Source organism: the organism of the source record quoted next, unplaced genomic scaffold (assembly GCF_019419815.1).
Source record: "Pyrus x bretschneideri cultivar Hongxiangsu unplaced genomic scaffold, Pyrus_bretschneideri_v1 Contig7, whole genome shotgun sequence".
Taxonomy (NCBI): domain Eukaryota; kingdom Viridiplantae; phylum Streptophyta; class Magnoliopsida; order Rosales; family Rosaceae; genus Pyrus; species Pyrus x bretschneideri.
The window spans coordinates 662,562-683,869 of NW_025999809.1; the positions used below are offsets into that span (position 1 = coordinate 662,562).

Genomic DNA, 21,308 nt, shown 5'->3' on the forward strand with positions numbered 1-21,308 from the left:
TGTCACATAACCGACCGCGTGACCTTTTTTTTATAGACATTTTTATCAACTCAACATCTCTACTTAATAAGAATATTGACAAATTTTTCATGAAATGACAATAATTTACGATAGAGAAACATAAAGACCACTTCTATCGATTTTCATTATTAAAGAATGATGAATTATATCAATCCTAAAAAATATTTTAACTAAAAAGGCTTATTTGTTGAACCATTTGCACTTGGGTTGTTCGATATTTTGAATGGAAAAATGTGGTGGAGGAAAATGATTCCTCCACTTACCAAAGAAAAAAAAACTTATCTAAAAAGTCACTCCAACCAGATCTTCACATTGAAAATAGTTTTCAAGTATTTGCTTTGGAGTTTGGGCAGTTCACATTTGTGACAAGCGGCTCATTTATCTAATATTGAAACGTATTATCAACAATATTATTATAATATAAAACTATTCATTTTCACTTGTAAGTGAATAATTTTAATATTGATTTTTGTGGATGCCAAGTTCAAATAGTATTATAATTAATTCATTCCATGAATTAGCCCAAATCTTCAATTCTATCGTATTAAAAAAAATACAATTTTAGTAAACTTTTACAAATAAAATTTTGCAATTTTATGATTAAAAATGAGAATAACAAACAAATTTTGCTTTATTTTTTTGTCAGAAAATGTGTGTCACATCTCCGGCCCGAATTCCCAGGCTCGACTCCACCATAGCACGATATTATTCGCTTTAGGCCCCGACCACACCCTCACAGTTTTGTTTTTGAGAACTCACACGAGAACTTCCCAATGGGTCACCCATCTTGGAAATGCTCTCGTAGCGAACTCACTTAACTTCAGAGTTCCAATGGAATCTGAAGTCAGTGAGCTCCCAAAAGGTCTCGTGCTAAGTAGAGATGAGAATATACATTTAAGACTTACATGATCCACTTCATTGGACGATGTGAGATGTTACAATGTGCCTAATAATTTAATTCAAAAATGATATTTTTAGACAAAATGTTTTGAACATATACACATACATGAAACAGAGGCCATAGAAGCTAGATTTACATACAATGTTCATGGTTGTCAAAAATTTGATAGCGTTCAATTGCTGATTGTTCAAAAGATATAGATGCCGAAAGCTAGATTTATGTACATAAGTTGATATTTTCAAAAGAAGGCAGTGTTCAACTGCTCATTGTTTAAAAGATAAACATACTACGAAAGCTAGATATTTGTACATATGTTCATAGTTATCGAATAGTTGGCATTGCTTATCTGCTCAATGTTCACGAAGATATTTCTTTGTCATCTTTGATCTTGCTTGTTTGCAAATGAGCATCTTTCTCTTGGTCATCATGTTGTTGAAGCGATGCCTCTTCTTTTTTGTTTTGTCCACGAGTTTTTTCTTACTTGATGTATATTAGGAATTAGAATCTGTAAGTACTCAATTTAAAAATAAAATTTTCACTTTCTTTAATCAAAATCAATTCTTATTGTTTTCATGTAAACTTGTAAATTTCGGTATCACAAAATGGATTACGATTTTAATTGGAGAAGACTCCAAGGACCTTAATTACCATTACCATGATGATTGATGTCTTGAGAGAAGAATAAGAATAGTGGAAGATGAAGCCCAAGACTTAAATGTTTATGCAAGTCAAATAAACTCGAAAACTAATATCATGTTCCTCAAACATAACTAAAATATTACTAATTGGATGTATGTATGATCCAACATTAAGTTATTAACCACATTGTTTCCTATCATTTCATTATTTGTATTCAAATTCCTAAATTTATGCCAAATTAAAAGTAGTAGAAAAAGTGAAATAAAATGAAAAAAGTGTTTGCATTAACCGTATCTATGTTAAACTAGAAAAGTAGTTTTTTTTTTTTTTTTCGTGATATATTTTGTAGCAATTTTATCCATATTAATTGGTAGGTAAATTAGTTTGTTCCAATTATTTTAAAAAAAAAAAAATACTACACCTATATTATATATTTTGAATCAAATAACATTCCTCTAACTTGTAGGTAAATTATTTTATATGTATTGTTATATATGTTAGACACGTTTTGTTGTTGTATAAACATGAGTGGAACATAATATTGTTGATTTTATACATCAAACTGCATTTCTTTTGTTATAGGTAAATTATTTTCCATGTACAAGTACTTATGTTAGGCAAGTTTAGTTGTTGGTACCTACACCCATGGTATAATTGGTGTAGGTAAATTATTGGAAATTAATTTGTAGTTAGGTAATGAACATTTTGCATCATTGGAAATGAACATTTCAAAGAGTAGGTAGGTAAATTAATTTGTTCTAATTATATAAAAAAAAATTACACGACACCTAGTTATATTTAATTTTTCCAATTATTAAAAAAATTTATGCTACACCCAACCAAATAACATTTCTCTAACTTGTAGGTAAATTATTTTCCATGTATTGTTAGATATGTTAGGCACGTTTTATTGTTTTATAAACATGGGTGTAACATAGTATTTTTAATACTATGCATCGAACTACATTCCTTCTTAATATAGGTAAATTATTTTCCATGTAATTAGTACATATGTTAGGCACGTTTTTTTGTTGGTATATTATTTTGCATCATTGTAAAAAGGAGATATTATATTACACCCATGGTATAATTGTTGTAGGTAAATTAATGTGCATGTAGATAATGAAATACAATGTTCTAATATATTAATAAAAAGGGATAAATTCAAAAGTATTCAAGAGTAGGGTGAAAAAACTAAATCGAATAGTTTTATGAAAATTCAAAACCTTTCTAAAAAATTAATATGCAATAAATTTTTAACATTAATGTCTTTTTTTTTTTCTTGTTGCAAAATCATTTACTATTTCCTTACAATTAATTGTCTACATCAAGTATGTAATAGGGGTATTTTAGGCATGTGAAAAATGTAAAATGTGTGAATTAATATGAAGTTAATGAATTTGCTTATGTGGATCCTAGTCATTGGGTTTTCTTTGAGTAAAAAAGTTATGTAGGGTTTTATATAAAGAAAATTGAGTTTGAAGGGCTACAGTCATATTTTCACTAAATTTAATGAAAAATCAGTTGAGCATGCAAACAATTTGTTTTAGAAAAATTACAAAAAAATTGCAAAATTCTTTCAAAAAGCACGTAAATAATTAGGCTAAAATACGAATATCTCATTCTTTTTAAGAAAATTCAAACTCACTGCAATTTGACAAAAATTCGAACTAGTGCAGCAATTTCTTGACATGTCCCTTTTAAGATACAACAGTCCAGTTGAATTGTTGTATGACTTGTCCCCACCAACAACTCGTAAACTCGATTGTCCTAGGTAAGGCCCAACCGAGTTAACATAATGCGCAGGAGGAAAACACCGTCACTGCCAATTCAATCGTCACCACTATCGGTAATGCTCGCCGGAGCTGAACACTCGAGACCCACCGATCCAACCGCCGCCGCCAACCCACTTTAAATGAAGACTTCAATCCAAACCTCTCATGGTTTCACTCTGAAATGCCCTCTTTCTCTTCCCCACCTCTCCCTCCTCTCACCAAGCCTAGCAAACGCCTCGCCGGCACCAAGCGTCCCTGCGTCGTCCAGTCTCTTCTTAAGCTCTGCTCGCAGGGCCACCTCTCGCAAGCCCTCTCCTCCCTCGACCTTCTAGTCCAAAGGGGTATCCGTTTACCCGCCAAGACTCTCGCTTTCCTCCTGCAACAGTGCGGCGCCGCCAGGTCCCTCCGAGAAGGCAAATGGGTTCACATCCATTTGAAGCTCACTGGATTCAAGCACCCCTCTACGTTTTTAGCAAACCATTTGATAAATATGTACTTTAAATGTGCCGATGATGTAGAAGCCCGCAGGGTGTTTGATAAAATGTCAGTGAGGAATTTGTACTCTTGGAACAATATGCTTTCTGGGTATGCTAAGATGAGGAAGTTGAGTGAGGCCAGGAGTTTGTTTGAAAAAATGCCGGAAAAGGACGTCGTGTCGTGGAACACCATGGTCATTGGTTGTGCTCAGAGTGGAGTATGTGATGAGGCTTTGAGGTTTTATAGAGAGTTAAGGAGATTGTCAATTGGTTTCAATGAGTTTAGTTTTGCGGGTGTTTTGACTGCTTGTGTGAAGTTGAAGGAATTGGGCCTTACTAGACAAGTTCATGGGCAGGTTTTGGTTGCTGGGTTTTTGTCAAATGTTGTGCTTTCTAGTTCGATTGTTGATGCTTATGCCAAGTGTGGGGAGATGGGAGACGCGAGGAAAGTGTTCGATAGCATGCCTGTGAAGGATGTTCTTGTTTGGACAACATTGGTTTCGGGGTATGCGAAATTTGGTGATATGGAATCAGCTAGTGAATTTTTCAATCGGATGCCCGAGAAGAACCCTATATCGTGGACAGCTGTGATTTCCGGCTATGCTAGAAATGGTTTGGGGCATGAAGCCCTTGCATTGTTTACAGAGATGATGATGTATCAAGTTAGACCTGATCAATTTACATTTAGTAGTTGCCTTTGTGCTTGTGCTAGTATAGCTTCACTTAAGCATGGTAAACAAGTACATGCATCTTTAATACGAAGTAATTTTAGACCCAACACTATTGTTGTGAGCTCTCTTATCGACAGTGTATTCAAAATGTGGGGATTTGGGGGCAGGAAGACGAGTTTTCAAGCTCATGGGTGATAAGCAAGATACTGTATTATGGAACACATTGATATCTGCCTTAGCACAGCATGGTATCGGCATAGAGGCAATGGGATTGTTTGAGGAGATGGTCAGATCAGGAGTGAAGCCAGATAGGACTACCTTTGTGGTCATTCTCAATGCATGTAGTCATTCTGGTCTAGTGCAGGAAGGGCTTAGTTTTTTCCAGTCCATGACTAGTGATCATGGCATTTTTCCTGATCAAGAACATTATGCATGCTTAGTTGATCTCTTGGGTCGAGCTGGACATTTTGACGAGTTAATCAACCAGCTCAAGAATATGCCATGTAAAGCTGGCGATCAAGTTTGGAATGCATTACTCGGTGTTAGTAGAATTCATGAAAACACAGAGCTGGGAAGAAAAGTGGCCGAACACCTTATTGAGTTGGAGCCTCAATCTTCTGGTGCCTATGTACTACTTTCAAGTATATATGCCAAACATGGGAAATGGGAGTTGGTGGAGAAGGTGAGACAGCTTATGGATGAGAGACAAGTGAGGAAAGAGCGGGCCCTTAGCTGGATAGAAGTTGAAAATAGAGTGAATGCGTTCACTGTATCGGATCAGTTGCATCCTCTGAAAGAAGAAATATACTCAGTTTTGGAACAATTAGCTGGCCAGATGGAAGAAGATGTTTCGGTACCTAATTCTGTGAGGTAAAAGTTTGATGGTTTGTTACTTTGGGGTTTGAATAGGGAAAACTGGTGATATAACATATCCATTTTGTAGTTTGTAACATGTTTTTAAGCTACCGTTTTCATATTCTTTAGATTTGAATCTCAAAAAAATGATATACGTGCGAGATCTGTTCAATAAAATCTAAATTTCTGATCGCATGGAAGGTATTGTGTTTAGTTTTTGCATCATTTGCTTCTGTTTATTCATTAAAGACTACCACACTTGAGGGGCTTTACCACTTACAGTCTTACACTACATAAAAATTTCAACATTTCAATTATGTGCATGTAACTGAAAACTTGCCAAGTATGCTTATTTCTCATTCAGATTACAAGAAGTGAACATGGGTAGAAACTATTAGGCATGGGGTGGGCTTCTATTTAAATTTAGTTTGTCAAATTGGATTCAGGCTTTTTGCCTTCGGTAGCCAAATCGGCTCCAACATTTGAACATTTTGTGCCTGTCTAGTATTTGGTTTTCTGTTTCACCTGACTTAATGATTGTGTACATGGATCACTAGAAGTATCTATAGCCGAAAATAAAAAACGAATAGGATAGAAGATAACAGATTGAGAGGCTGATCAAGATTAAAGAAGTAAAACAAAAAGATTTGATAAGTGATATTGCATATAAGAGAAAAGAATGGAAACAAAAGTGAAAGGTTGAATTAATGCTGCTTAAACTGTGGCAGCTGATGTTCTGCTAAACCTCTCAAGAAAGTTTCATAATCTCATCAACCCCTTGCTAATTGATTCTGTTCTGTTTCTATTTCAATCGAGATTGCAGGTGATCCTTATCCTGAATACGAACTTACTCTATAGAGTTCGGATCTAAGGGGAAGTATTTTCACATGGCATCCCCCATGAAACTACATGGTTTTAGCTTCTTGTCAATTTTCTTGCTTGTCTAATTTAGGACTGTCGTTGCGGAACATTGCTTGGCTTGTCTAATTTTGTTCATGTGACCTTCCAGTTCATTCACGTCTTTTCTCCGACTGAAACGTTTTCCAGATTCATGACCATTCTCAAGCATTAACATTCTCTTTGTCAAAAAATTTCGAAACCTTTTGCTGTAACAGTAGAGAAAACTGTCTGATCGGAGGATGCTTTAGCGATGATTACTGATTACATGACAGGTAAACATTGTTCTTGCCTTCAAAACAGTGTTTAGAGTTCACATTCAACAGATGTGGTGTTTTATTCTTTGTCAATTTCACTGTTGTTAAAGCCATAATTCTTGCAATTTCCTTCAATTATTCAGCGTTTGTGCTCTGACTTTATTAGGTGGGTATCCTTTTAGGCCATAGTTTATGGTTGAATCCAAACAGTTATCAAACTTCACATAGAGGTCCTAATGTTACTATTCGACTCGATATCTGTAACGTGAATCGAGTGGATTAGTAACTGTACACCGTCGTTAAAAGTGGCGAGCAAAAATATTCTCTAAATGATTAAAATAATACAGTTTCTTGTTAAGTGAAACAACAAACGAAGGATGGATATCAAAGCCAACAGCTCATACAGCTTAGGACAGCCATACAAGTGGACCAACCAAAGAAGACAAATCAAATATTGATGAACACAATCGGACCATTAAAACAGATACATCGATTGTGACAATCCACCAATAATTCAATCAAACTGGCGACCCACCAAGATAATAGATAATTGCATTTTGTCCTGTTCTTAATCAAACCTTGAAGATAATTTTAAATATATTTATGCACTAATAAACAAAGTAAACTATTTCCGCAAACCCTTTTTCTCACTCCACATTTTCTGTTTATATTTTATTTTCGGATTGAATAAATTAGAGAAAAATCAAGGAACAAAAATAACAGAGTGAGCCGAAAGAATAAAAGATGAGCGGAAATCATTTGATATAAACAATAATCAGTTTTTGACTTTTTGTACACATGAATAGGTCTTGCAACAATAAAATGTCCGTTTTCTGCACAGCATCCTCCATTTACAACCAGAAAGGGTAGTAAAAAAAGTCTCTTCTTGTTCTTCTATTTTCATATTGGAGATGGGTTCCGAGGTCTCGAAACAGGTAGAACGGAGAAAGGCGATCGCGGCGGAGAAAAAAACACTCTGTGATCTTCACCAGAGCTGTGGTGAAGAGTTTCCATCATGTGCCTACAAGCCTTCAGACAGAAAAAATTGGATGGCTGGGGTCAACCCTGAGAAACTTCACATAAACAAGATCGTATGGCCGGGAACTCACGACTCTGCAACCAACAAGATTGGAGTTCCATGCATCACTAGGCCTTTTGCTCAATGCCAAAATCTCTCCATCTACCAGCAGCTCGAGAAAGGCAATAGAGTTCTCGATATTCGAATCCAGGAGGACCGAAAAGTCTGCCACGGAATCCTCCTCACTTACAACATTGATGTTGTGATCAACGACGTCAAGAAGTTTTTATCGGAAACGCAGTATGAGATCATAATACTCGAAATCCGAACTGAATTTGGACATGAAGATCCACCTGAGTTTGATAAGTACTTGGTTGATCAGCTCGGCGAGTTTTTAGTCCCCCAGGACGATCATGTTTTCGACAAGACTATTTCAGAACTGCTGCCGAAGAGAGTGATATGCGTGTGGAAGCCGAGGAAGTCACCTCAGCCAAAGGCAGGGAGTCCTCTGTGGAATGCAGGGCATTTGAAGGACGACTGGATTGACACGGATTTGCCATCCACCAAATTCGAGAGCAACCTGAAGAATTTGAGTAATCAGCCGCCGGCTTCATCAAGGAAGTTCTTTTACAGGGTGGAGAACACGGTCACGCCTCAGGCTGATAACCCGGTTTTGTGTGTTAAGCCTGTGACCGGAAGGATTCATGGATTCGCGAGGCTGTTTATAACTCAGTGCTTCTCTAGAGGTATTGCAGATAGATTGCAGATCTTTTCTACAGATTTTATAGACGAGGATTTCGTGGATGCTTGCGTTGCGGTTACATATGCAAGAGTTGAAGGGAAAGCATGAAGTTTCCATGTCTGTGCAGTCTTGTTCTTGTTTTCGTGTTGATAAATCTTCCTTCCCACCGTGTAATTCAATCCTTTCTACTACTTGTTACCATTTTCTGCATCCAAAGAGCTTGCATTGTTATTCTTAAGGGATAGCGAGGATGTCAAGGTTGCGTTGTTCCGAACGTATCACGTGTAATTCAATCCTTTTATTTATGTGTTTGTAATGTAATATATGAAGGGAGTAAAGAAGATGTAGTGATCTCACATTCTTCATTCTTGTTGGAGAAGAAACCTTTTTTTGTGAATAAAAGTTGATATTTCTCTAATCTCTGCTGTAAAACTACATATTCTAATGAATCTAATCATCTGCAGCGTGTAAGTTTGAGCTGGAGAATGTACATACATGCCGGAACTCCGGAACGTCCAAGTACTTTTGAGTTGTTCATAAAAGTTATGTTCTACTCACTGTTCTAAAAAATTTCACCTACCGCAGCCTAGGCCCTGCCCAGGCGCTAGGCGGGTGATTACCAACCCGATTAACCCTTATGCGTTGAAAAATTAAGGAAGGGTGCCTAGGCAAATGCTTAGCCTGCCTAAACCCACCTAGATCGCGATCCTCATTTAGACAGTGTTTGAGACTTGTTGAATACTTGGATTTCCAAATACTTTAATATGCCATCTTATTTTGTAATTTATGTATCCCAATACAATTATTTATTTTTGTAAGTATAAATATGCACTAATTTATGATATATAATAAATTTACTTAAATCTACCTAGTCCACCGCCTAGGGTCCCACCTAGCTGCCTAAGTGCTAGGCCTTAACCTATTGCCTGACTAGTATCTAGCCTGTTTTAGAACCTTGGTTCTACTTATAACCAAAGCGCTTATGAGTAAAAGTGTTTCCCGCATAGATATTAACAAGTGATCCCCCACTCTAATACACTAGAGAACGATAATTTTGTTTACAAATCTTAAGTGGAAAATCAACCTTGGAGCTGCAATTTTTTCTTCAAGAAGCATAAAAAAAAATAAATGGTCCTAATTGAATTAAGGAAATAATTTTCTTACTTACCAATCTAATGAATAAAATCAGCATTGGAGCTGTAAGGGTTCAAGGAAAAAGGAAATAGCAATAATTTTCAAATGAGAAAAGAATTATCCTTGGGTAAATAAAAGTAAGGAAAAGACTTCCACCTAGTAGCTCTTTGCTTTTTCCGACCAACTAGCTGTCGACCTAGTAGTAAATCCTACTTTCAATATTATAAGAAGTTCTAAGTTGGAATCCCCTCTTCCACATTGATTAAAATAAAAAATTAAAAAAAAGTGCGAGAACCTAAACAACCAATTACTAGTGTCCAAATGAGTCCACAAAAACTGTGTCCATAAGTTGTATTTACTTGCAATTACCACCCTGGAAGTGGAAGGTTCATTCACGTACAACATATCAGATTGATCAAGCATAGAAACGACATTGATAGGCGATGAGGCAGCTTCTCTTTTCATTGGCATTACGTACAAGATTCACTTATCTCAAACTTGTACCGACCAATCACTTTACAAGAAACAAAGTAACTAATTTGATCATGTGGTGAGGGAAGATTAAATTAGGACTCAGGAGCATGCCATTCAATACAACAAAGTGAAGAGAAGATAATCAAAAGTGTTCAGGTCACTACACTGAATTACAAGTGCGATATAAACACTGTTGAAGTTACGTTTTATGCGTTTGGGGTATACAAAACAGAGGAAATATTGGACCGGATGAGAAAACTAGATCAGATGTGGATATATGTCTAGTGCGGCTATATTGCTGGGAATTAGACAAAGAAAGGTCTACTGCGGCCTACTTCCTTCTACAGAATCTGTGTTTCAGGTCTTCCTCGAGTCGTTGGAATATTGGTGAGAATTCTCCTGCAATTAACATAAAACCATATCTTATAAATCTTCCATTGCAAAACATTTGGCGAGAGGTCCTGCAAGTTAATACGTAGGATGTGATGAACTATTCTTTCCTCGGGAAATTAAATGAAAGATACGCATGAAATAGTGAAAAACAGCATATGGTTACTTATTCTGTGATCATCACTGTCATCCTTAATGAGAGTGTCTAGCATATTTCTTGGAGCTGCCTCAAAGTTGAGCAAATACAACAACTAAAATTTAGTGACATCCAACTGATTTTAACGGAAACTAAAGTGGTTCAGAACAAGTAACATATGAAAAAGTTCATGGAGACATGAATGCAAGTCAAAATGGTCAACATAGGCAGTCAAGACAATTGTAGGTCAATCATTTTCACGATCAAAATCATTCAGACGCACAAGGAAAGATAGATTGCACTGATGTTGGTGACAATTCAAAGCTAGTAAAAGGAAGTAAACGCATCACCAGAGCGTAGTACAATGGTTTATGTTAATAGAATTTGAGAAATAGGTAGGTGAAAACCTGAAAGTTGACTATCTCTCTGCTGTAGTGAGCCTTTCACCAGAAGTGTCCCTCAGTTTTGCTGAAATACCTATAAGAAAGAGAACTTCGTCAAACTCAAGCACAAATTCTAAAGACAACGTCACCACATACAAGCCAAGTAATGACAGCATCGTACCGAAACATGAAAACCTAGATGAATTGAAGGCAAATTCAAACAGCTTGAACTTGTGGATGCCTCTTGCTTATCTTCACAACTGAAAACTCTATCACAATCTTGTGACTCACCCTTCAAGATTGCATCTGAGTGGTCTTTTGTCATTGTGATCTGTTAAAAGTTAGATAGTGCTGCTTGTAAGTACACACCAGTATCACTTGATGAATAAACAGAATAACAAATTAACAGATGAGCATACATCAACAGTAAATGAGGATGTGTTCAAGTTCACATGTCCACATTAGTAGGAACAAGACAGTAACAAAATGCAAGAGAATAAGAACTATGAGATAACGCGATGTAAGTCAGTCCTCTCGGTCCTCAGAGATGATGATTGTATTCCTAAATAAACACGTATTTGCTTATTATAGAAAAAAAGATATTAGACCAAAAAAATAGAAACAAAACAATCTGCTAGTGCAAACAGTGGCATAAAAAATGGAAGGAATTTTAAAATCTTTTCAGCTCACTACTACTGGGATTGCAAACTTAGGGAAGCCATAATGTTGTACTAATTATTGAGCAAATTACATGTGCAGGGAAGGACTAACTACTATTCATCTTTCAATAATTAGAATTGTTCATTAAAAACTCAAGAAAATAAATTCTTGGAGGTCTCCAGTTGACATTAGAATAATGGCATCATTGCTACCAGTCCTCGTACCAAAATAGTTCCTCCTCTCATCTAAGAGCAGGTTTGTCATTCAAACAATCAAATGGATGGGGGTTTGTCAGGGTGGTTCACAGGGTTTAAGGGAATCCTTAACCTCATGTTGAAAACTCACAACTTCCAATTTGCAACATTCAGAATATCAGGTAGATGCTTAAAATAGGTGGTTGAAACAATATAAAAGAAGGACAAACAAACCTCAAGCTTGAAAGAGAGATTGTTCTTCACAGCCACATGAGATGATACTAACTTCTTGGCAGGAGGCAAAAAGGACCGGGCCAGCCCCCATCTGAGATTTTTGGCTTTGGACCAATTCAGTTGTCTTTACCATGGTGACTCCAACTTCCCAAAGCTTTGACGTTAGGATTTTGATGTTCAGTTTCCTACCGACCATTGATGTGTACCACCTGCAAGTCAAGGGGGAGGCATAAGAGCTGAGTTTTTAAGAAGATTACCCTGAGACAGAAGAGATTTGGAAATAACATAATGGATGATAAAGAACATTACTGAAAAGTATGCTTCAATGTGAAGCTATCTTCAATAATGCGAGTGATGAAAGCCCTCTCTCCACCAGGACAAACCATCTCGGTTGTGGTCCCACCACATGCAGTTTTTGGATTTAGTCCTGCTTCCTCCATGGTCTTGAAAAATGGAGGGTTACACATGCAGAAGTCAAACTCCACCATCCTTAACCACACCTAGGAGAATAGGTGGCCCGTGATATGTGGATGAAGAGGAGGGTGGAGGCGCTAATTCCCTCCCACATCTGAGTCAATTCTATTTTTCTTTCAGTACTAACCAACATCCCATTATGTGATCCTTCTACCGGAAGGGTCTCTTTACCACTTTCAATCTTTCTAATTTCAATACGTTCCGAGATATTTGAATTATCTCTAAAAAAAATTTCTGCCCACTCTAGTGCAACATCACTCATATCTGCAATCAAGGTCAGTGAAAATGTTTTTTAGGTTCTGCGCCAGACATTGGCGTATTTAAAAACCAAGTCTCAAAACACTAACAAAAAACTAATAAACAACCTGACCCAACGAAGCTCCAACCTAGAAGAGAAGCACCAAGAAGCGGATATATGCAGTTTGCGCCAGTTCCAATATCAAAGCCCCTCACTTTATCACCATTGCTTGGAGTCTTCACAATGATGTCAGACGAGAGAAGATCTTCAATCCAATGAATGTAATCGATCTATTGGGCACAGTAGGGCACAGCTGCCCATCAGGAATCCACCTGGGAAATTAAATTCACATTGAACGTCCTACATATACAAACCCCATGACAATGCAACTTCATTACCTGCATAGACATCAAGGATTCAACCTGGGTTTACACCCCATTGCAAAAAGGCGAGACCAACAAAATTTGAGAGGGAACAATACAATGACTTAGGAGTTAAAATGAGTTCGGACTTGGATATATAATAACTTAAGCCACCAGAATTTTATCACATTATTAAGCTGAGTATAAATGTGTCCTTCAATGTAACATTAAACCTAGGCTATGATTTTTTATTCTGCGTAATGAGGATGGTACCAAGATTATAGGTCTGTTTAAATTGATCATCCAAGTTAAACTCATAGGCTGCAATATTTCATACTTTCATACCTACTGGGATCATGGTACTACTATTGAAGCTAATTAGGGTGGCAATGGTCATGGATTCAGTGACGTAACTAAAAGTTTTTGACAAAGCAGATACACAATACAAGTAAAACCAAGGCATATTCAGCTAAAACAAGAAACTGGGTAACCTCAAAAAACAAAAAAGATACAAACTTTCAAATCAAAACCCATGAATTCTAATTTCTAACAGCTGCCCAAGTAGGCAAATGCAGATATGGATGAGAAAAATTACCAATTGAGGCGGTGGTCGTGGAGGAGGAGGACCCGGGTGAGTTCCCAGGTGGCGTTGAAGTCGGTCCAGTCGATTCAGGGACGACCGTCTCGAGAGAAGAAGACGAAGGGTTGGAAAGAAGGGTAGGGGGAAGCCAAGTGAGCAAAGTCGGGTGGGTTCTCGGAGTATTTGTTTCTCGGGTGGGTCGCAGGTCGCTCATCCTTTCTCTTCCTCTTCTTAATTTTGTTCATCGACATTTGAGACTGAATGTAGTATGGTGACAAGTGAGAAACGCGTCCTGTCACCCGCTGAATGACCTGAATTCTGCTCAGCACTTAGAAGTGCTTCTAATCATACTACATTCTGTAAAACTTACTAACTCAGTGTTTCACTATAATTGCTTATCCCACAATTATGGGATGCATGTATTTATAATACTTTCATGATAACAGTTTGGGTTTGAAAACCCTAGATACAAGGAGCGTTTGAAAAACAAAATACAAACAGAAAACCAAAGAGAAGATTACATCCACATGTTTAGATTACCACAGAAAACCAATCAAACAAACAAGTCCTAGAAACTAGGAACAACTTAGAGGATAAGAGTTTGATCCAAGTCAAACTCCTCAAGTTGCAGTGATTTCCTCAGCATACTGACCTCGTCTAACAGCCCCCGCAAGCTGACAGGTTGTGGAACAACGGGAAGCTTGGAGACAAGGAACTTAAACCGAGATGAAGACAGACCTTTGGTAAACAAGTCAGCAAGTTGATCTTGCGAACAAAGATAATTAACCAATAATTGCCCACGAACCACCTGCTCTCGTACATAGTGATAATCGACTTCCAAGTGTTTAGTTCGTGCATGGAAAACTGGATTAGACGCAAGAGCTATGGAAGATATATTGTCACACCAGATTTGAGGACGAACCAAATACAAATGCAGATCTTTGAATAATGATCTTAACCAGGAGAGCTCAGCCGCAGTGTATGCCAACTGCATGTACTCGACTTCAGCACTAGACCTAGAAACAGTCTTCTGCTTCTTTGAACTCCAGGATATAAGGTTGGAACCAAGATATATACAAAAACCACCAGTTGAATGACGAGTATCCGGATTCCCTGCATAATCCGCATCAGAGAAAGCACTGAGTTGAGTAGGTCCAGGTTTATATAGAAGACCATGAATATGCGTGGCCTTCAAATATCGTAAAATCCGTTTGAGGGCCATCCAGTGAGTTGTTTTGGGAGCATGCATAAACTAACATACTTGGTTGACAGCATAGGACAAAATGGAATTGCCAAGCGAAAACATCAACACATTATTGAAACAAGTATAGTCATGCTTTCCCAATCTCACATGCCCAAAAATTTTTGGTTTGATGCCTGTTCCACGGCAGTTTACTTGATAAATCGTTTGCCAACTAAGCTTTTGTCTTACGCATCTCCTTATGAAAAACTTTTTCAAAAAAAACCAAAGTATGATGTTTTAAAGGTGTTTGGTTGTCGATGTTTTCCTTGGTTAGTTCCTTATACACAAAATAAACTTTAACAAAAATCCAAACCTTGTGTTTTCTTGGGTTATTCACTGAATCATCAGGGCTACAAGTGCTTGGATTTGTCTACAAGACGCATTTATGTGTCTCGCCATGTCCTATTCGATGAGGACTGCTTCCCTTTTTAGGGACTCACATCTTCTTCAGAAAACGTCACACCTTTAGGTAACCTTCTGACCCCCGATCTCTTATTGACGTTTGACACCCCTAGCAGCCCTAGTTTGCATCCAACACTTAACCCTAATCCTGCTGTCTCATCTCTTTCCCCAGAAGTTAACCCTAATCCAACCACTCTTGCCACAGGCGCCTCTCCAACTGATACCCATCCTAACCCAACTTTATCTCAACCTTGCCCTACAATACTTGTGCCTTCCCTTACTATCCAGTCTGTTGCACCATCGAATGAGCAAGTCGCTGAACATTTTGAACCTATGCTCCCTGCTACTCCTGATGTTCCACACCATCAAGTGCAATGGAGAGCGGGTTGGCTCTAATGGTGAGAGAATTGTTTGCCAAATCTGTGGCAAACCAGGTTATCCGGCCCTTGATTGTTATAATAGGATGAATGCTGCTTTTGAAGGATGAATTCTCACTCAACGCCTCGCAGCCATGTCGTATGCCCCCGTCACTCTCAACAAATAATAGAATGGTACCTGGCTGTTGGACACCGGCGCCAATGCTCACATAACTCCTGAGATTCAGAACCTTGTTAACCCTAAAGAGTATAATGGTAATGAAACTGTTGGGGGTGTAGGTAATGGCTTTGATACCATGTAAAACTTACTAACTCAGTGTTTCACTATAATTGCTTATCCCACAATTATGGGATGCATGTATTTATAATACTTTCATGATAACAGTTTGGGTTTGAAAACTGATACAGGGCTTTGAAAACAAAATACAAACAAACGAAAGAGAAGATCCACATGTTAGATACCAAAAACAATCACAACAATCTAGAAACAGACAACTGAAGGAAAGTTGATCCAAGTCAAACCTCAATCGGTGATTTCCTTATCATATGACCTGTCTAACCCATTCACCAACAAAAGTGCTTCCAATCTTAACGGCATTCACTAACAAAAATGCTTCTAATCATTTTAAAATCGTGTCTAGTATATCGGCCAACTCTACAAGCGCTTTCTGATAATTGCGGTTAGGCAGCCGAAATTTGGGCTTGCTGAAGTTGGACTATCATCGCCCACATTCTAGCTTGCGACTTCAAAGGCCCATGAGCTGAGTTATATTATCGTGGTCTATAGAATAAGATTGTTAATGGGTCAGCCAACTACAGTTTGGGTTTAATTTTATGCTTACGGACTCCAATCTCTCCACCCATCCACACTGGTGTGGCGTTACACACATTTCATTTGAGGTAACGTTAAGAAGACTACATATTTATATTATATTGATGTGTTAATCACATATGATAAGCAATGCAACCAATATAATCAACATTCAATTAGAGAAATTTATTAATTCAGTAATGTATACACATCACTTGTCATCTAACGTGATACAGAATTATTGTCTCCTTGACATTTCTATTTTTTACTTTAGTTTTTTGTGTGGCCCGTGTCACTTGTCATAGGTTGTTTGCCTTTAGGCTTTTGGTTCGGGACTTTGGAAAACATGAGCTTGAAAAATTCTTAGTGATATAATGTAGTGGTAATTTTTTTTTTTTTCCATTTTCTAGTTTGAGATTTCAAGTTTGAGCCACTTAAATGGCAATTTCATACTCAAATTCTCCATCTTTTGGAGTACAGTAACGCTATTTAAAGAACCATGACATTATATAATAGAGGAGAAATTTCATACAACAGGAATGTCATTATGGTGGTCTCCTAAGTTGATAAGAGAGATATACAGTATACTTATAGTTGTACTACAAAGTGATTGCAAAGTTTTTTCTCTATGAGATGAGTTAGATGTTTTTTTATCCATGGGGGCACATTGTCCCTACAAACAGTTTTTTTTCCTTTTTCTGTCAAGTTACTATCCTTCCTCTCCAGTGCATTCCTCGCTGTCATGCAACTTCAGCAAGGATCGATACAGCTGATGAAATCTAAACCCAAATATGTTCAAGACCAAGGACAAATCTATTGCAAAAACATAAGATTTCAACTTGTATAGAAACACTATCAAACCATTCAAGAAACTCTCATGTTTGGCAAATTGTTTTGTTATACAGTCTCACTACCAATAAACAAGTCTACAAACATCATTTGAAAGCACTAATGACTAATTTACTAATTTGTAATCAGAATGAGAGAAATTAAATTGATGAAGAATTGTATTAAGACGAAATTAAAATAAGATTTATGTTAAAGTTGTTTACTAAACTATCTAAAATCAAAGTAGGAATGATAGATAATTTCTTATAATTGTTTACAAATTCATTTGAATCGGAATTAAAATTAAGTTGATTACGATATTGCCCTTTCTGTACAACATATATTTTAGATTATCCAGTAAAAGATGACAATATCCGGCAAAAGAGAGATCTTGTCTTGCCCTTCATGGGAATCTGTGAACCTCTCCTCCCTCCCACCTCTATGTTCCCACTTCCACACTACCCCATAGGCACCTTCTCGTCCTCCTCGGTCGCCGCCACCACTCTCTGCGTCTTGGGAGAAGCTATTCTGATTTGAGGCTCTACCAAATTACCAATCTCATGCAGAGGGATAAGAGCCACGATATTTGATGGTCCTGCTGGTGTTGTGGTGGTGAAGGCACAAGAAGTCGGTGAAGAGAGAGGTGAGGGGAGGGACTGCTACAGGTGAGGATGCTCTTTTTTCCTTCAGATAGAGTTGAAAGCTCCAACAAAATTTTTATCAGAACCCATTTAAACACGTTATCTTTCACTTTTTATGTTTTATTTTATTTCAATACATATCGTACTTCTTTTCTCCGGAATTCAAATAACATTTTCATACGAGTAAAATCCAATTCTGCAAAATTAAGAGTCTGATCTGATCACAGATTTTAAGTGGACGTATTTTCATTTTCTAAATACTAAATAAACACCTGAATGCCTTAAAAGGAGGGTAATTCCTTTTCTTCCCACTCCATCCAGGTCGGTAGACAAACCATTTATGAGTGACAATAGTTTGGCACACGTCCTCCGAAAAAGAAAAAAAAAAAAAAAAGTTTGGCACACAAGTGGAGTGGTTGATGAATAAGCTCCCCACAGTCGTTAGTTGCTCAAACGTTCTCATCAGGTCTGAGAAAACTATCTCAATCTTTTGTCTAATTTAATTAAATTAGCAGTTATCTTTTGAGATTTAATTAAAGTGGGATCTTGAAGTTCCTGGTAAGAGCATTCTCAATGGAGGCTTTATTTTGCATAAAGCTATTATATTTTCAACCTTAACAAGAAATTTTATCTTCAATGAGCCAGGAAATATGGTTAGATTTACCATTGGAGTTAGTAACTTCTTTTCTTGGGTACCATAAAATCCGATTACATCTAACCCAAAAAACAGTGGATCCCACAAAATAAGTAGCAACCAATGTGAGTAAAATTCTATCACTCTTCCTTCATTTGCAAATACACTTATACTTTATTTTTATTATTTTTAATTATTTTTTCTTACTTATTTTTCTTGCAATTTGGCTAATTAATGATTGTTTTAAATTTCATAAGAATTAAAATTTCAAAATGATTTAACGTTCATAAGCATTGATGGGTGAAATTTTCAAATAATTTTTTTTAAAATTATATGATATTAATTTACCAATTGATGCAAGGTAAATTGTTGTGTTATGAAAAATTAAATTATTTCAAAGGACAAAGTGGAGATTTGATTCTTTCAACTGATGAGATTTTGATAAATAAATCTAATCCAACAAACGATTTATAAATGATGAAATTTAATTTTATCACAATTTGAACTTTTTATGTTGAAAGATTCATTTAAAAAAAAAAAAATTTAAGATAGGACGTTTAAAAAAGAAAGTAAAAAGTGGAGATGCTTTAAGGATGTGAGAAGTGGGGCCAATGAAAACAAATACAACAAATCATGAATTCACTGCACCTAACTTTATCTATATATCCGGTGCAGGGAGGGGAAAGTGGGACCACTGGAGGAAAGTGTAGTCCTATCCATATAAACAGCACAGCTGACTCAGCACAGTACGGCATCCTATGGATAAGCTCTTAAGCCCTTTGCACAATTCCAAGAACACTTTCTCATGGTGTACAATCCATGTTACTAATTTTGCATTGGTTGATCGTTTAAAACGATAACATTATATTATAATCGACAGTGCAGATGATGTTTTTATGTATCATTCATCCATGCAATTGTTCGAGATAGAGATGTTTTTGGTACAATATTTTAATTGAATCTTGAATATATGTAATCATCGACAACAGATGTTTAAGTCGTATTGAAGAATCAAACAGAAGATACATAATATCCACTTCTATATAAACTAACACAAACAGCTTCCCATTTATCCCAATCCTCAAGCCCTCCAACACAACCTCTCACTCACTTCACTCCTTATCTCAATCTCCTTCCTAAAAATCTAGCACCTAAAAAACCCCAGAGTTGAGTCTCTTCCTACCAACCCAAACAGATTCCAAAGATTCAAACCGGCGACGTTTGAAAACTTCATCATGGCTGCAGCAGCTAGCTCAACTTCCTCACTGTACGAGGTTCTTGGCCTTCCAATGGGTGCAAGTGGCCATGAGATCAAGGCAGCCTACAGAAAGCTGGCCAGAAGGTGCCATCCTGACGTTGTCGCCATGGACCAAAAGCAAAACTCTACTAATGAGTTCATGAAAATCCATGCAGCTTACGCAACGCTATCGGACCCCGATAAAAGAGCAAACTACGACAGGGATCTTTATAGATGTCCCCAACCTTTCCAATCTTCGTACTCGTCGGCGAACATGGCTGCGGCCGCTTCGGCAATGGCGGGGTCTTCCCGACGGACTAATAGGAATTGGGAGACTGACCAATGTTGGTAGCTCAAAACAGAGGAAACAGAGGATCCCCTGTTTATTATGTGCATTTATAAATGTCTGAAATACATTTTAGCTTTGTGGTTTGTTGGCTTATGAATATTGTTTGTTGCTAATGGGATAAAAATCAAAAACCATTTTTTTTGAAAAAAAATTACTATTATTAAGGAGGAAGAGGAAAGTTAGAAACTATCGCCATAATTTAAAGAAATAGAGAGTTTTGAACTAGGTCGCATGAGGAGAACCCCTACATCCAATCTACTAAAATATTGGATTACATGCAGATAAAATTAAACTAATTAAGTGTCATGCGTTTGGTTGCTAGAGTTTTCATATTTGAGATCGCTCTATTTGTGGAAAAGTAATACGTACTTATTCTATTAATTATTACAGCAAACAAATGATCAAACATCTTGCAACAAAATGGGTCTCCTCTAAACACACCATAAGCCATTTATGCAACAATTTATATAAATTTTCATACTAAATTTAGGAGAGATTTAGGTGCAACAACAACAATATCGACACTATTAATAGTAAAGATTAAATAAAATAACTCAAGTTGTTCGTTCGTGGCCACAAATCAGTCTGTTATCAACAATATAATTCATCACAACCAGACATAAATCTAAAGGGTGCACCTCCCTTTCAATGTCAATGTTCCATTTCCTTTTTCTTTGTGGAAGATGGACCCATCTACACTCTCGCTAGGACCTCACGCAATTAGTCCGTTATCAACCATAACCTTATCCGATTCCAACTTAGTCGCTCGTACTATGCAACCTTTAAAGATTTTTTTGTTCAACAATTTTGATACTTTCCATTTGTATGATTGAACTGTTAACTGGTAATCAAGAGACATTACTGGTGTGGAATAATGAAAATTTGAGATATTAGTTAAGGCAACGTGTCCACTTCCTTACGTCCGAGTTAAATAACTCTCACATAATTAAAATGATTCAAAACATAATATTGATTCACCACTTAGTATTACGATCTGATGGTATTCCTCTTTACTTGTAAATAAGAGGTCTTAGATTTCATTATCGTCAAAGACGAATTTGAAACCATATTATTGATGCTAGCCCATAACATATCATTTGTTCAAAAAAAAAAAAAAATATTTCTGTCCAAAAAAAACAAACATTCAATTCAAAGTTAAACTATTTCCAAGATAAGTTAAACTATTGGGTTGAAAAGTCCAATATTTAAAGGCAGCCCCTGTTAAGAATCAACAAATTTTCCATCAAGCCCAGTTAATCATCACAGCTCACCAAA

The 21,308-nt window shown here is 36.8% G+C and overlaps 2 protein-coding genes, 1 long non-coding RNA gene and 1 pseudogene across 3 annotated transcripts; 3 read left to right on the plus strand and 1 right to left on the minus strand.

Moving 5' to 3' along the window:
- The first annotated feature begins 3,343 nt into the window (after positions 1–3,343).
- LOC103966240 (pentatricopeptide repeat-containing protein At2g21090-like) lies at positions 3,344–5,533 on the plus strand. Its single transcript, XM_009379397.3, is given in 2 exon segments — positions 3,344–4,618; positions 4,620–5,533. Coding segments are annotated over 2 exon segments (1,839 nt in total). The 5' UTR covers positions 3,344–3,517; the 3' UTR covers positions 5,358–5,533.
- A 150-nt stretch (positions 5,534–5,683) lies between these two features.
- On the plus strand, positions 5,684–8,670 carry LOC103966241 (PI-PLC X-box domain-containing protein DDB_G0293730-like). The gene is made up of 2 exons (XM_009379398.3): positions 5,684–6,510; positions 7,299–8,670. The coding sequence occupies exon 2, from the start codon at positions 7,404–7,406 to the stop codon at positions 8,358–8,360; it is 957 nt and encodes a 318-aa protein (XP_009377673.2). The 5' UTR covers positions 5,684–6,510; positions 7,299–7,403; the 3' UTR covers positions 8,361–8,670.
- Positions 8,671–9,700: 1,030 nt separating this feature from the next.
- On the minus strand, positions 9,701–13,863 carry LOC103966264 (annotated as a pseudogene).
- Positions 13,864–17,138: 3,275 nt separating this feature from the next.
- Positions 17,139–20,126, plus strand: LOC125472355. The gene is made up of 2 exons (XR_007254285.1): positions 17,139–17,837; positions 19,123–20,126. It is a non-coding gene; the product is annotated as an uncharacterized LOC125472355 (long non-coding RNA).
- Positions 20,127–21,308: the final 1,182 nt, after the last annotated feature.